Genomic DNA, 17,250 nt, shown 5'->3' with positions numbered 1-17,250 from the left:
GACAAGTAGGACCATCTGAGGAAAATTTTGCAGGAGGGAAGAAGGCAATTAATTTCAGTTGCAGATCCTGAATTTACAGTACTTAATTGCTTTAGCTACTTTACTTCTTTTTTTTTAGTGGTGCACTGGAAGCTTATGTTCAATCAGTGAGAACAAGAGAGGGAAAGGAGTTTGCACCAGTCTATCCCATAATGGTTCAGCTGCTGCAGAAAGCCATGTCAACCCTTCAGTGAACACAGCTGGACAACGCTCTCATACCAGGGAGTGGATGGTAACAGGGCCGGGGGCTTTGGTGCCACATCTGTATTTACTGTTCATGTAAATTATCCCCAAGTATATCAGCTTTACAATGAAATGTTTTCCTACTTCATGTCTGAAACTTCTGTCTTCTTGCTTTATGTTCACATTACAGGAACTTACTTACACAGAAATATCGTAAGGAAATTGTACAACTTTTATGTGCTGTAAGTCTACATCTAATTGAAACATTCTTAAGCATTCCTTTTGAATTTAGAAAAGTATAAAATTAGAACTCAAGTATTACAGTGTAATTGCTGAATATCTCAAATAAGGAAGCAGCTCTTTTCCTACAAGTATGATTTTAAACAGTTGAATACATTTTAGCCATATTCAGAAAACTACTTTTGAAACATTTGAATCATCAGTTTCCATCTAAAAATCACTAATTTTAACACAAGGAAAAATATTTATAACTAACCTAAATGATTCTCTCTTGCACTGCTAGTTGCTTAGAAATAATTTATATTGATTTCAACTCTTTTTGCTTAAACTGTAATAAAGAACATTGACTATCCAATCCTGAAAACAGTATTTGAAATTCTTCACTAGCTTCCTAATGACAAAGCTTCATTAAAGTATACTTTGGATGGGTTCATGTGAAGACTTCCATGCAGAACATGTTCATTGCTGCAGGGCTGACTTCGTGATTAGTCTTCTTCATTTTATAAAATACGCAACAGCAAATTTTAATGAATTTATTTGAAATAATATACAAGAATATAGTGTGCAAAAATCTTAGGGGCAACATCATGTAGATGTGTCATAAACTGAAATTTACAGTTGTGATTCTTAAAAAAAAAAAACAACACACAGCTGTTTAGTACAGGAAAAGCCATGATTGTAAATGTTCACAGCAGAAGCAATTGTAATCCTAACGCAGCTGCTCTAATTTTAGACAGTTGGAGAAGAAAAAAAGTAAAGTGCAAGTGTTGCACGTATAGTTAAGTGCAAAGTTTGCCCCCACCATAAAGATGTCTTATGGCAAAATAAAATATTGTAGAATATGTGGCAAAGACAAAACACAGAGTTATAACTATGATGGTGATGATACCAACAGCACCACTTTTCTTGAGATAACGCTATTTATTCATTTCATCCTGTCCTGGGCCATTGTTCCCACCACGAAATGATAGCTCTCACTAGTGCCAGCTGATGCACAAATATCTCCCTTGTGGATACAAGTTTTCTAAGTGGCATCCCAAGCAGCAGCTCCCTTGCTGCATCACACCAGGCTTTCCATTCTCACATGTTCTGGTAACTTGCTGGCAGCAGGGCAGGCTGGGAAGCTGGAAGCTGATAATAACACTTTGCCATTTCAGAAAATCCCAGGCCCCAGAATCGCAATTAATAATACAGTTGTGCAATACATATTAATCAGCAATAAGAATCAATGTATATAAACAGCTGTTACATATTTTAAAATTCCCCTTTTTGTACATTTTCTTTTAAAAATAAACATTTATACATATCTCCTTCTCCTCTTTCTGAAGTACTTTAGCACCACAGGATATCCATTTTCAAGCCTATTACCTGATACATAATGAAGTTTGGAAGAAAAGTAAGGCAATTTGGTTTAAAATGCTGATAGTTTTTAGCTTACTTAATGTTCTATTGTAAAAAGCAAATCTGCACTCAGATCATTTCCATGATGGTGCCAGTATTTTATGGTCACACATAGTCACAACAAATAGTAAGACCTTGATCTTGCATCTTCTTGCGAACAAGCAACAGCCATTTCGTAAATACAGAGTTAACAGGAAAATTCTGGCTTAATGCTGCTGTGAGCCCTGAGAAAAGAGAAGAGAAAGCCAGGTTAGCAATTAGCAGGCAAAGGGGCGGCAAACACTTGTTTTGAAAGCCACAAGTATTTCTAACAATTGGTCAGTTATTTGGAAGAAAACAAAAAGGCCAAACCAGACAGTTTTATTCCCTGATCATCGAAAGACCATCACGACTTCTCTGTCACAGCCTGGAGCCCACTGTCATTACTGGGTAAGGTTACTATTACTAGACTGCTAACAGTTCAGTTCACTGAACTAAAACAATTATAAAGGGTATTTCCTGCTGTAACACTGAGGTAACAGGTTCTACAGATCCTGTTCTCTTGGCCTGAAGACTGTAGGGACAAAGAAAATCCCACTACAAGGCAGGGTAAGAAAGCCTTACTGAGGCCAACCCATCACTACACAGCTACACACAAACATGCCTCTGAGTTGCTTGAAACTCACAGCTGAGCCTGTGATCTCACCATCCAAAGCCCAAAACTGCAGTAGTGTAAGAGCAGAGTAAATAAATAATATTATTTTAAATAAACCCACAAGGAAATCTAACAGAAACTGTCACTGTTGATTAAAATAGAATGCAGTGAACAGAAAAACAGCTTGTTTCTAGCAGCTGGGACTTGGTGGAACCTTCTGCAACAAAGGACTGGAAACTGCACAAAGTATGTGCTGCAGAAAGAAGCAACTCAGTGTTGGAGCATTTCTTATTCAGTCTTAAGGCAACACTTGCATATGCTCTTGAGAAAAAAGCCTCATTTACACATCAAAGGAAAGGGGGTAACTTGAGGACGAAATCTTACACCACATGGATGGACTGTTTCACCAGCCATATAGATGAAGTCCACACCACACTTCAAGCTCCTACCCAGGCATAAAATGGAAGAACTTGGCAAGCACTCTGTGCACCTCAGTGGATGTTTCCTTCCAATCTACTCTTCTACTTGAACAAACAGAATCTCATTTTGATGTCTGCTTTACCTGATCTTTCAGCTTGAAAGCCCTTCTCTTTCTTAATACATCCACCACCTACTAATACATTGGTGCAGACTCTCAGATTGATGGCTTTCTACAAAGTGGAAAACAACTTATTTCCCTACAGAAGTAGTGTTATCTACTGTATTTATTTTACAAGTGAATAGAGTAATAAATATCCTCCCTCAGTATCTTCATATATGCTGATATAAATTATCAGTAAGAAAAACAGAAAAACGTGTAAAGAAAAAGCTTTTATGGAAGGAAAAAAGTTCAGGTACAACCTATGAACTCACTTCAAAGCAAAAGACCATGTGCCCTTCCTCTGCATTTCACAAGCACACTAACTTTCAGTACAACAGAACTCACATAAAATTCACATAAAAACAGAACTCTCATAAAATATTCAGACAGACCCTCTCCTGATCCATCTCCTGCCAAACTGCCAAAAGCAGGTTACACAACACAGGGGAGTAAATGAAGGTTTTGGCTACTAAGAAAGCAGCTTATTCTGAACAAAACACACTGTAGCCACCCATCTGAACACAGGTAACTGCATAATGAAAAAGACTGCTTCACAAACATACAGAATTTGTTCGTTTTCTTTTCCAACAGTCAGGATTTAAACGCTTCTGCTCCTCTGCCAAGGCCTTGGCTTCTAGTGTGTACATCCTTCTTTCCTCATTTTTCATTTTCTTCCACCTGTCACCAAGTATCACACTTATGGCTCTGCAAGATAAATGTTTACAGTACAGTCAGGACAGTGCTAAGAAATACCATGATTTTTTTTGTTGTTTTTTATCTGAGCACTTTAAAGAAGATTTGAGTTATATGTGGAAATAACATGCAAAGAAGAAATCAACTGTATCTTAAAATTTTTAATAATCATATTTGTGATTATCTTCTCATAGTTCTTTGAATTGTTAAACAGCTGAGACTTCTGTGTTAGCTGAGCATGGGTCAATGCACATTTTAACATTTCAAAGAGTGTACATTTGAATATGCGGCAACTGGCATAAACCAGCAAAATAGAGATGTTAAAAAAACCACCACCAAATGGTAACTCACATTTGTTTTGCTCTACTTTCATACTAGCAGATCATATGACAGATGTGCTGAAAATATGTTCTCTAATAATTAGAGCAATGAACTGACCTCAGCCAAATATTTGATTAACTGCAAGTCCACATGTCTATTTAATCAATATCTGTAGCTTCCTCCACCTTTAATCCATCCTGGGTGGAACATACTGTTAAGTTCCCATTCCTGTGCAAAGGGAACCATTTTTTCTGACACATCTATAACCATTTCCAGAAGCTGAATTAATTCATTTCCTTATAAACTCTACGTCTTTTTACAACATTTCCCTGTACTATCCTGCCATATTGCTTAACTGCACTCCCAAATGTTGGATCAATATCCCATTAAAGCTTTAACTCTTCTAGCTGAATGAAAATCTCTAAACAACAGCTCTTATCAACGACTATTAAAGCTACCAAGTAGTTTGTACACTTTGGCTTCAGATTACAGCAGTGAGAGTTCTGTGACTGGCTCTAAGAAAAAAGTGGACACAACTAAGTCCTTTTCTTTCTCCTAAGTTCCTTGCTGGCAGAAAAGATATTCAAACTGAATCAAGACAAGTGGAGTGTCATCTACCATTTCCATAATATGGCACATAGAGCAATCCTGAAGGCTGTTCTGCACCACAGCAAAAAAATGGATTTGAATCCTGCAAGGCCATGTGGTGCTGTTCAGGTTTCCACGAGCTGCAGAGCACTCTGGGACCACATCCCAAAGTGTGTGGGAACAGCCCTTGAGCCTGTGCTGTCACATGCTCTGGTGACTCCTTAGAGTAAACTCCTCCAGGGGACACCACATCCCATCACCAACAAACCCACTGGCACAGCCTCTTTGGCAACGGAATTTCTGGTTTTCTATCCAGACTGAGAACCAGTATCTTTGGTCTGTCATCAGAAGCAAACACACCCAGTTTAATTAGCAGATTTTTCATCTTTTGACAGTATCCAGAGGCATATCAACAGAAACCTGTCTGCTCTGGGTCACCAGCTTTTGCTGATCACTCACACCCCTCAGAAAGGAACATGGTGACCCAGAGAGAGCAGGTCTGCAGTAAAAGCCATTGCCTTTCCAAATAAAAATGCACCATGAAATCTTTTTATTTCAAAACAAAAATATTATTTCCCTCATCTCTACTCAAAGAATTTCTGAACACACAACCAAGTCCAACTATGGTTACAGTGTTACAGTGAACAGTATCTAGAAAATAAAACAAGTGCAGCCCTAACACCTAAGTTTTTCTAACACAATCTTGCAGTCCACAGTAGTTTTAAGTATAATGTGACTCTTGACTTGTGCTTTGAAAGTTTACAAGCTCACTGTCTTGATGACACGCCTTGAGCTGCTTTGTCTCAGAACAGACCATTTAACTCAGAATACCTCAAGTTCTGTCCTTTCTTAACTCCCGTAAGGAAATAACTTTAGCAAACCTAAGAACTCCACTGTACAGAAATGGCTACTATGTTGTAAGACCTACACAGTAATCTGAAAATGACACAAACTTACATTTAAAAAACGTAAGAGTTGCCTCCCAACAGCTAAATTAATGAATGCCACAGCAACACTGGAGTGACAGTAGCTGAACGTCTGTATCAATTACCACCAGTGCTATTTCTGCTGTCCTGTGTTTTATGGATGCCATGAAACTGCACCCAAAATGCACTGCCTTCCAAGCACGACAGTGAGCAGTGCATTTTGAACCATACTTGTAACTTTGTCATCACTTCCCTTCAAGGTAAACCTGCTCGCTGGAATGTTCATTTTCACATCCATGCAGCTGCAGCTCCAGTTCACTGCATCCATTTGAAATCAGCATTTTCAATTAAATATATAACCATCATAAACTTTCCTGGCTGACATTCTGTTCCATTTCTCATTGATAGTTGCAATGAATGTGAAGGCAGCAGATCTGCTTCACTGAACTTACTACAAACATTACAGAACATCATTGTCAGGGCACACAAGACTGGGTGAGATTTGTCTGGCAGGATTTTATATCCCAGCACCAGTTACAGCCTCCTTATTAGAACATTATAAAATAGTAAAAACCCTTTCAAAGCCCTGTCAACTTTAATTTTTACCAGATTTAGTTCTAGAATTTTTATGTCACAACACAATTTTTACAGTAGCAGTTTTTATAAAATTACATACATTAAAAAAAACATAAGATCAGTTCATGTTCATGCGTTTTAGTTTCTATTTACATAGGCACAAATACTGGTGCACATAGCACCAAATATTACTTAAACAGAGGTAATGGAAATCTTTATAAATATTGAGAAGCAAACATGCTAGAGATTAAGAACAAAAAAACAAACTAACAAGACCTCTTCCCCAAACACAGTCATATGACTCTTCCTGCAAGTTTCAGCAGATTGCTGAATGCCTTTAGGGCAAGCAAAATTTGGCAATGTGCTGTCTGGGTTATGATCTTTGAGATATCCTAACTATCAGTACTCCATTCTTCAACAGGATATACAGACTGGAAATAAATGCTTGTAACTTCATGACCAATTTGCAATAATATGTCAAGACTTAATTAGAAAAACCAGAAACTCCATTTTTTCCATTATAGCACACAAACAGAGCACCTCATCACCATAAGCAAAGGCTGTTCTGTATTTGTGCCTCTGCCGGTGTACACATACACATGGATCAGTTGCTTTACCCAAATGTTTTCTCAGAAGGTAAGTTTGCCAAAACTGTCTTGTATCAAGTTCACTGAGTACTGTAAATATTCACAGTCCACTCATAAATTACTCTTTATGTTAACATCTTTCAAAACTTGTTCTTAAAACACACGTTTTATTTCAAGTGCTAGATTTAGGCTACTTAAATCTAAAGGTGGGACACAGATATTCTTCTAACTCACCAGTAATAGCAAAACTACAGTTTGTATCATTACCTGTTGTCTTTCCCTGGATACATCTGAGTGTATTCAACTCTGTATTTTTTGGCAAAAAGCATGAAGGCATTCATTGGTCTTTTGCACTTGTTTGGAGAAGTGGCACTCACAGTACTTGCAGTCCCTGAGCTGTGGCTTTTGCCAGCTTTGCTGTACAAAGGATTGGAGGAAAGATGTGACGATGCAGCAGAGGCACAGTTTTTACTACTGCATTCTGATCTCTCAGCATCTTGATTGTTTGATCCCCCACAGGACAGCGAAGCGCGACGCTGGCGAGCCATGCTGCTGAGCACATACACTGCAGAGGAGTCCATCGGGGTAAAATCGTAACTACAAGCAAAAGACAAATCATAAAGCCATTGAGTAGTTGTCATGTAAAATCTCTAAATATATGTCCACTCTTCAATTGTACTACATTTCTAGTATTTTTCTCTCTTTTGTGTGACATAATGATTTGTGCTTGATGTGGATGTCAGTGTGAAAAGCAAAAAACTACAACAAGACTTTGGCAGGCAAGTTAGTATTTTCTTCAGTGTGATGGAGGCTGCAACTTTACATGATCTGCTGTGTACTTTCCTCAGCTATATATCAGTTAACCATAAAATGTCTTCAAACTTCATCCTCTTTTTAAACACACTTCTTTCTTTTTGCTTCTGTCCTTACCCTAAATCAAACCTGATCAGTGAATGACAAGTACAGAAAGGGAAGAATAAGCAGTTGAGTTCACTTGCAAATATATTAAGGGCAAATATGAAACCACTATATTAAAATAAATTATATTATATTCACTACCGTACAAATAACTTCTCTAGGTAGTTGAATAAATGCTATTTTACACAGAAACCTTTCAGTGAGGTTAAAACCCTGCTCGGAGCCCCATGATGTCGCACTATTTGATTTAGTGCTGACAAACGCCTGCCCTCTACTGACAAAACTGCGACATTTCTCCTCAAGGAGTTTAACTCCACAGACTGTTACCATCTCCAGATGGGAACAACAGGCTATGCTGTTTTTAGCATGCTATATGGGGAAAGCAATCTTGGAAAGGGGCTACTCAATCATAAATCCAAACCATTAAGTCACCACCACAAGATAAACATAAAATGTATATATGCTAAGGCTCCTCTTACCCACTGCTCAATGTGGCTATAGTTGCATGATTTATGGCCAAAATAAGGGGTTTGAAGAGCTTTTTTGCGGACACCAAGTAGAACTACTAGCAAGGAAATGCTGCATGTTGCAGTCCAGCCCCCATCTGCAAAGGTAGCTCCTTTTGTGGGACAGAACCACGCAGAAGAGCGGAGCCTAAAAGTGGCCTCCAACATCCCTCAGCAAAGTACAAGGCAGCGAAGAAGGGATAATGCCAACCATCTTGCAGGCTCTCCCGAGATAAGGAGAAAGGACCTCTCTGTTCTACAACAGGCCAGCACCCTTCCTATTACTTATCTCCTTCCCATAACACAGCAACAGGATTTTGTTTTTAATTCTTCTGTCCTGTTATCACAGCTGCAGCTGCTGCATGCTCCTTTCTCAATCACTCCCTTCGGCCCAGAGAAAGACAAGGAATTAGAAGTACAAGGCAATATTCAGCTGGGCTGCAAATTAGTAAGGAGCCAGAAATCCAGATTTTTCAGTGAGATGTAGATACAATGATTCTAAAAGCTCTCTACATAGGCAGTTCACAATAGGAGTTAATAATAAGAAAAAAAGCCCAGACAGCAAATGAGTGAAGCCAAGCAATCTGAACTCACTCTATGCCAGACTGAAATCATACAAGAGCTCTCAGGGCTTGAACTGCAAACAGCATCTTAAATTCCTTTTTTTCTATCGTAAAAAACCAAAGCTCAACTGATTGAAAACAGATGCTATAAAGGCACTAACATCATAGGAAAATATGGATTTTACGGAACCTTAAAATCCCAAAATAGTGTGGAAAATCTTTATAATTTACTTAGAATCTTAGAGCAATTTATGGTAAACAGGACCTCTGAAGGTTATCTGGTTGAAGTTCCAGCTCAGGCAAACCCCAGCGTTAATCAAGCTCTGAAGTTAGGTAAATCTGATCTAATATAAAAGAATCCCAAAAACCAGATTATTCAAAAATAGTAATAACTAATTATGAACATACTGTATTCTAAAGCCATTGCACATGCATTTACCACTAAGAAACTACTCAGATAATTCAGACATAGTGTTGCATAAGAAGCATGAGGTAACAGCTAGCAGACATACTATTGTCAAAAATTAGTACTAGGTTTTTCAAACACAATCCATTTTACCTGGAGAATTTATAAAGACAATATATATATTTTTACTGTTTTATCTAATGTCTTAAACTGCCCTAAAAAGGGGCTAAAAAGTTATTTCACTCCAAGGCACTACTTTGCAATTTAGCAGAGCACATAATTACACAGCTTTCCTAGTATTATTTTTCCATATCATTTGTCTTGTATTACCAAAACTATTCTCTATAATGCTTAAAATTCTTCTAGACTTAAGGTGCCTACTCATTAAATACAAGAACCACTGAGGCCACTTTATCCAAAAATTACCTTTTAAATGTATCAAAAACACCTGAATCATCAAAGTTAATGGCATCAGGGTGTCCAGGAGGTAGACACAGATCTCCAAGATGCATTTCACAGCATGGAATGCCATGCTGTACCACAGTCAAGCTTGGATAAAAAGATGACCAACCTGAAGTGGTAAAGAGTTAAATTAGACAAACGGCCAGACAATCTCTCCAGTTCTTCATTGGAGCAATCCTGTATGTCGAAATTACATAATTTTATAAAATGTTCTGATGTAGTTTCTTTCACCCAAAAGGAAAACCAGAAACACTTACTTAGGGAATTTTTACTGCAAACGGTTTATTTTTATCTCAAATAAAATCTCATTCTAGCAAAAAAGGAATCAAAACCTAGAAACTTTTACCATCAAAAGTCCATGTTTAGCAAGTGAGAAAAGCCTCCCTTATTTGCAGTTTTCCTTTCTTCCCCCCACCCCCGTTCTTTCTGCTTTCCTGAGCTCCACTGATATACTCAATCAAATCTTTCCTTAAGAGATAGGCAGTCTTCCTGGAGCTTTATGGCTTTACAGTTTTGTTTGTTCATATTCTGGATTTCTTTACAAAGACAGTAATTTCTACACCACGACTATCACTTCCTTGAACAGTATGGGATGCCAACAAAATCTGCAATCACCTTCTGAGAGTATTTTAATATACAACCAAGTGTACTTCAGGTATTTCATACCTTTATTTTTAACATAAAATGGATGATCGAGTCTGCATTCTACAGTAAGCAAGCCATCCTCCACTGTGCCAGGATCAAAAGTCAGCTTCAGCACTGACTCACCACAGGAAATGCTTTCTTCATGAGAAATCAACTTCAAACCATTGGAACCATAGTCCTGTTAACACACATACAGTTCAAAAAATTTCCCCCAAGAAAAGCATGTATCTGTGTATACTACAGGTGTATACTCATCATCATACATTATATTAAAAAATAACAATATTCTAATGGGCATTTCTATCTTGCTAGAAATTAATAAAGATGATACAACATTCAAAACATACATCAATTAATTCAGTTCAAGTGCTTTACAATGAGATACTCAAACAGCACAATGATCTGCTCTAAACAACATTAATGCCAATCTGTTTTCCTGAGGCAGTAATTACAGGCACAGGGGTAATGTAAGAAACTAAGTATTTGTTACAGGTATTGCAGTGAATTTATTAGAACTAACGGCTACCTTGTAAGGACTGACTGGGAGATTTTCCTCTTTTCCACAGCTTTCAGATCTTGCAAACTCTTCAACATCCTGCCATTCTTTATTGCGTCCCTTATGAAAGCACAAACGAGAGCCTAAGAGATTTTTTCAAGGGAAAAAGAACATTAGTGTTAGGTAAAAAAAGCCTGTGCTACAAAAAAAAAAAAAGGACAAGATAAAACAAATACTTATTTCATGATACATGTTATTTTACCTTTTAGAAAACAATGCCAGACAGTTGAGGGCCAGGAATGGCACCATCCTAAATCATCATCATCTGAAAGTGATGACATGCAGAAAATGCCAGATTCTGATTCACTATTCGCCTGTTAAAAAAAAAGCAAAATGGTGTTGGTATTTTACTGCACAGTATTTTAGGGCTGGTCTTAAATGTCTTAAGACAGTCTCTAATTTGCACTTGTGACATCATTTTGCCTTAAATACTAATAGGAATGTAACACGAAGACAAAGATTAAAGAAATGTAGTAAATGTGAATGGAGCATTTTCATCTCCTTTTCTGAGATGCAGCTTGACATTTTTGAGTTTCATTCTCTGAGACTCATTTCACCCCTATGGATTATCTTATGCTCATGTGTAAGCATTTTACACCTCATCATTCCTTGGTCATCTACAGAATCACTCAAAGCACATTACTCTATAGTCCAATTACTGGAAAGCTGTAGACTCAAGGCAGTTGTAGATAAATCACTGGAGAAAATTCAGTGTTGTTAACAGACAGATTTCAGATACAAATTAATATAAGGGAAAAGGAGACATAGGACTGACAGGTTTTGTGGATCTAAAAGAAGAGGGATGCATATTTCCTTCTGAGGCATCAAACAAGTTCACATAGTTTTTTAAAGCTTGTCATAGAAGGAATTACAGCAGAAGGAGAGCTTTCTTATAAAGTGATCTTGTCACAAAAAATATGAAGTAGCACTACAAGCCTACCCTGTGTGGTAAAATGAAAACTAACAGAAAATCTAGCTTAAATAGCAATAGTAGTAACACTATGTTTTTCTTTTTTAAACCAGTTTCCCTTTTCAAAAAACTTAACCCATTACTCTTACATGTTTATCTTAAAATGTTTCAGAACAACTCACCCTTTCATGTCTGACTGGTGTTTCATCCACATCATTCTTGGAGAAGTTAGGATCGTTGTTTGAAGATCCTGGTGGAGGACGTGCATAGGAATGTAAACTTTTGCTTGTTGCTATTATGCGAACAGGAGATGATCTGCAACAGAAACATGTATTTTAAAATATCTCAGATTAAGACAACATGAGACTTTGCTGCCATTACTCTAAAATGCTTTTATTGCAAGTATTTCCATTTGCATGAGCTGAACACCAAATAAACCTCCCACACACCAATATTTCAAAGGGATGATTAAAGGGTGCAAGCCCAGGCAAAGAGAACATTTAGCGTAACTCCTGCATAGGTTCTGTATAGCACCCAAATTACAACAGCAGTTCCACAGTGGCATCTCCTTACCACAGTGCTGAAGTTTTTACACAGATCTTGAAGTAAATACCAGCTCTTAAAGATAATGTAAAGATATCTGCTCTGTCCAAATGATTAAATCTCAACTCCATGACTATTAACAGTATTGCATTGAGTTTTCTGATTATAAACCTAAGAAAAGCTGTACAATAAAATGTGAAGCCCAGAAATTTCCAAGATCCCACACTTGTTGCTCACAACCTTACAGAATTTACAGATCACAAACCTGAGACAGTTATTACTAAGATACACATTGCACTAGATTTCCAACTAGTTGTTTAAAAGAAAAATCTGAAGTCTGTGCACTAGAAAGCATTAAGAATTTAATGTAACAAACTCCTCTTAGTTTTTATCCGCTGCTTCACATGAGGTAAATGTGCATAACTTCTGAGCCTGCTATGGATAGGCAATGTCTTTATACCATCCTATGTCATTCTTTATACCATCCTATGTCATTCATGGCTGGAAACTAAGCAGCTTTTGCACCAGGCTATGGGACGAGTTCTGTGCATGCATTCACAGAAAAAATAAAAAGACCAAAAAATAAGGCTCCAGTTCAAAGTCAGAGGGTTTAAAGAGTGAAGGAAATGTTTCTGGAGACAGCATTATAATCTCTATAGTTCAAAACTGAAATGAGTGTCAGTACCTGTTATAAAAGGCGCACTGCATCAAAGGACTCTGAGGACTTGTGGCTATATTTGCTAATTCTGTCAACCAGTTCACCCCATTCTCACAAGAATAAGCATTTTCTGGATTGCTGTTTGAGGTATGTTGGCTCCATGAAGGCCTTGAACATTCCTGATGTGAAACATCAGCACCAAGCTGAAAAAGTGCAGGTGGGGTAGAATCTGTCTGCACAGCCTGTAATTCAGGAAGATCATCTACAAAGAAATGCACAAATTACCATCATTATTCTCAATTCTAGCTGACCCCAAATCTTGCAAATTAAAATAAAAAAGGAACCACAATAAAATAATTTTATTTTCTCATATCACAACTACCAACATTTCACAAACCCTATTAATAAAAATGGCCACAGAAATAGTAACATCTCTAGTCGATTATACATTCACACAAGAAATTTAAGAAAAAATTAGGTAACTAGGTAAAAATGTAGTTCTGATTTTAAAGTTTTTACTCGATTGACCAGTTTACACAGAACTATACTGCAGAATTATTCAAAAACAATATGCTTCACTAAAATACTAAAACATTCCACAAAAGACAACTAAACTAATCTGTCCTTGAAGGTGTGACACTAAAAAAATTCAACATCAGACCATGTTCAAGGTAAAAGGTTTCCACCAGGGAACTGGAGTTAAATAACTCAGATTAAAAAACCCATGAAAGCTGTGTATACAGCCTGGTAGGGTGAATTCCTATCAGTAATATATATCTTTCATATTCCATGCAGAATCGCAGAAAAGAGCCCAGCTTGTTAGAAGTCTGTGCTATATGCTGTCATGTAACTAAGTATCAATACTCTTAATCACTCCATACCTTCAATTAAATGTGTTAATATCTCACTGATTATATCAACACTTTCTAAAGTATATGCTGTTTTTCTCCAATATGTAAGGACCAACGTTCCCCTATCCCAGAATCTTTATTTGCAGCAGATCTAAAGCAACATAATTTCCCTTTAGAGGAGCTCTTGAGCTTTCTGTTTGTTTTTCTTGTGCCAAAGAAACCCCACTCCTCTGGGGATTAGAAGCAGAAATTTGTGGCTCTGAGTTCAAGAACACATTTGAGTCAACAGGCCAGTGTGTCAGAACTGGAAATGGGTTAAAGGGAAAAGTGACTGCAAAGTGAGCCCTTCAGATGTCACAATTCCCTGCCCTTCTCAAGTTGAAAATCAGGAATCTCATTCAGTCAACTTCCAGTAATTTCAGTATAGGACATCTATAAGAAACTTCAGAATCCAGTTTCTTCTGAAAAAATCATGTTATTTACCAAGTTCCATGTGCTCATCACAGGATGCATATCCAGGAGAAGAGGGCAGGTTTTCATTGCACTTCAACAACTCCAGTGATTCGTTCATCCCTGAAGTTCTCTTGTCCACTACCAGAAGGAGTTTCTGAACTGCATTAGGCATTTGATTTGTCTTCACTTCCCACACCATGTTAGGATGCTCCAAAGTATCTGACTTTAGAAAGAGAGAGGTTAGAAATTTGTATACATGTGAACTGTTTTAAGTTGCATCTGATATACTTCATTACCAGGGCCCTAAATCCTCATTAGTCTGTTGACTATCACAGCATATTTTAGGGCTGTCTAGACATGATCTTGTACAATCCTTACAGAAAACAGAGCTAACTCGGAAGTCAAGAGGCTGCCTGGGGCCCTGGCCACTTGAGTTTCTAGTATCTTGAAGGATGGACACTCCCTGGCACTTCCCAGGAACCTGTTCCAGTAACCACTCTTGCTGTAAAGAAGCTGATCCTCACGCAGGTTTGATTGAACTTCCCACAGCCTGTGCCCACTGCCTCCAAGAGTCTGGAGTTATCTCCTCAACCACCACTCAAGCCAAGATAACATTCACTTGGTACCCTAAGCCACTCAGCTCATTATAAAAGGCAATCAGAAGGGTCAGACAAGATTTGGTTTTGGCTAATCTGTCCTAGCTATTCCCAGACAATTTCTTGCCTTACAAAGAGGGTAGACATGGCTGTCAGGAGAATTTGCCCCATAATATTCCTGAAGGCTAAGGTAAGGCTGACCAGCCTGTAGTTTCCCCACATCCTCCTCCTTGAAGCTGGGCGTGACATTTTCTTTCGTCCAGTTACTGGGAGCCATCCTGCCACCAAATCCACTTCTTTTTGGAGACCATTCTCAAAAAACATCCCTGCCCATGGCAGGGGGCTTGGAACTAGATGACGTTTAGGGTCCCTTCAAACCCAAAACATTCTGTGACCCATGACTGACACCTGGAGGGATCCCATCTGGTCCCACCGCCTCATGCACGGCTGCCTCACAGAACTGGCCTGCCCCTCACTTGCTCCGCTTCTACCACAGACAAAGAAGTGTCTTGCTCTGTCAGAGGCAAGTTGCTACACCCAGGGACTTGAGGAGCCCAGGAGCAGGCCTGGAAAAGAAGATCAAAGCAAAAATGCTGTCCTCAACCTTGTGAGATCAGGTCTCCTTTGCTATTCAGCATCAGGCCCACATTTTCTCCAGTTGCCCTTTCAGCACCATTGTCTCTGCAGGAGCCTTTTCCACTGCCCTTCCCTTGTCTGGCTTCCAGAAGAGTCTCAAACACACTGGACTCCTAACATCCTTAGCTGTGTTGCAAATGGAAAGATAAAGAAGCCTCTACTTCTACTAGAAGATTTCACCGCAGTTTCATTTCCCCAAATCCCAATACTGTAAAGTTTATACCAAACCCACTGTTTTAAATCATCTTCAGCAGAGAACTGTGTTGCTTATTCTACACAACCACTGCCTCTAAAAGCTGGCAAACAATGTTATCCAATCTTTACTAATTTGGTTATCTACTGGGGTTTTTTTCAGATGAGGATGAATTAAAGCTACCATAACATGATTACTGTGTACTTTAATGAAGTGTCCTTGAAAAAGTAATCATGAGTCTGTCACGAAGTAACAGAAAACACAGCTTAATAAGAAAGAAAACTTGGGAAGTCTACCATATGCATGTCAACTACGTAAGCTACATTAGAGAAATACCAACCATAGCTTTAAAAAGTGTAATATTTTCATATCATAGAACGACTGGGTTGGAAGGGACCTCTGGAGGTCATCTAGTCCAACCCCCTCCACCGCTAAAGTAGGTTCACCTACAGCAGGTTGCACAGGATCATGTCCGGGAGGGTTTTGACTGAAAAATTTCTAACCGTCTGATCCCCTAATCTTTCAAATATGTGCAAAACTTATATAAACTTGCATGCTGAACATAAAAAGATGTTTGATTCTACTCAAATGGCACTACTACAAAGCTACATCAGCTTTTTCTGATTTTAAGGTGGAGAAGAAAGGTCAGAGAAATAAGAATATATAACTAAAACTATCAGTGACACTACTTTCACCTCCAAGAAATATTTTTAACACAATTTATACCCCTGTCACCCATGAGGGACAGTAAAATTACAGAACACCACAAGAGCAGATAGCTCAGTTATTTCTGAACAGAAAAAACAGACCTCAGTAGTACGTATCAGGACCTTGAAGATTATCTCCAACTAATCAACTCCAAAAAGCCACTCCTTGTTTTTCTGGCTTATCTACGTCTTCCCTTTCCCCTCTTCTGCCCTGTTTTTTTTCCCCTCTATTTTTTCCTCTCTTCCTTTCCCATTTTCCTGCCAAAATGAAGAAGCAAACTTATTTCTGGAATGTTACCTTCTCCTTCCTTCCTGACAGGTGCCAAGACTTGAAAGTACGTGTCCTGGTATCCCAACACTCTAAAGGGTCAGAGGTAAGGTACAGATAAAAAATGCTAGTCTAACAAGAAATATACTTGTTTGAGAAATAAATTATTTCTCCAAGTCACAAGAATTTCTCTAAACCAAAGCCATCCATGTACAAAAGCCAAAAAATCCTCTAACAAATTAATTACAAAGAAATTGAAAGAATTACAAAGAAAAACAAGGAGAGTGCCCAACTTTACTTCTCAATTCTTTTTTATTCTACTCGATTAAAGCCTGCTTTGGATATGTCAATGGTTTGAACATGAAGGGGATTGGTTATTAATGAGTTTGTAAATTTTTTTTTTAATTCAACTTTATGTTGAAAATTTGTTGCATCAGGTGTTGTCTAGAACCACGCTTCACAGGACTTTAATTACTGTGGCTGTCTTTGGAGGCTAAATGAAATTATTATTTTGTACTTTTAAGTTAATTTGTCATGCTAAAACAAATGGCACCATTAACAAAGACCTTATTAATTGAACCGTGTCTATTTTTGAGGGTGAAAAATAAAGT

General features: G+C 38.0%; 2 protein-coding genes across 2 annotated transcripts in view; one reads left to right on the top strand and one right to left on the bottom strand.

The window, feature by feature from the left end:
* Positions 1–1,768, top strand: part of COG5 (component of oligomeric golgi complex 5) — a gene marked incomplete at its 5' end in the record, with an annotated part of 185,378 nt that extends 183,610 nt beyond the window's left edge. Inside the window, one exon of the mRNA XM_017745891.1 lies at positions 119–1,768. Coding sequence (XP_017601380.1) covers positions 119–233 — 115 coding nt within the window. The remainder of the gene's footprint in view (positions 1–118) is intronic.
* HBP1 (HMG-box transcription factor 1) lies at positions 1,092–16,691 on the bottom strand. Its single transcript, XM_008642525.2, has 11 exons — positions 16,670–16,691; positions 14,270–14,462; positions 12,963–13,197; positions 11,917–12,049; positions 11,027–11,138; positions 10,795–10,907; positions 10,290–10,446; positions 9,588–9,732; positions 7,036–7,365; positions 3,641–3,782; positions 1,092–2,087 (listed from the first exon to the last, which is right to left on the bottom strand). Exons 2-11 carry the CDS (start codon positions 14,436–14,438, stop codon positions 2,070–2,072), a joined length of 1,554 nt encoding a protein of 517 aa, XP_008640747.1. The 5' UTR covers positions 14,439–14,462; positions 16,670–16,691; the 3' UTR covers positions 1,092–2,069.
* Positions 16,692–17,250: the final 559 nt, after the last annotated feature.

Source organism: Corvus brachyrhynchos, unplaced genomic scaffold (genome assembly GCF_000691975.1).
Source record: "Corvus brachyrhynchos isolate BGI_N302 unplaced genomic scaffold, ASM69197v1 scaffold239, whole genome shotgun sequence".
Taxonomy (NCBI): Eukaryota; Metazoa; Chordata; class Aves; order Passeriformes; family Corvidae; genus Corvus; species Corvus brachyrhynchos.
Note: the sequence above shows the minus strand (reverse complement) of the source record. Positions and strands in the feature narration are given on the sequence as shown.

Coding starts and splice junctions, on each gene's coding strand:
- HBP1 (XM_008642525.2), bottom strand. CDS start 14,438: ATGGTGTGGGAAGTGAAGACAAATCAAATGCCTAATGCAGTTCAGAAA. Junction 12,050..12,962: donor CAGTGCGCCTTTTATAACAG/GTACTGACACTC, acceptor TTTCTGTTGCAG/ATCATCTCCTGTTCGCATAA. Junction 10,908..11,026: donor CTGGCATTGTTTTCTAAAAG/GTAAAATAACAT, acceptor AAAATCTCTTAG/GCTCTCGTTTGTGCTTTCAT.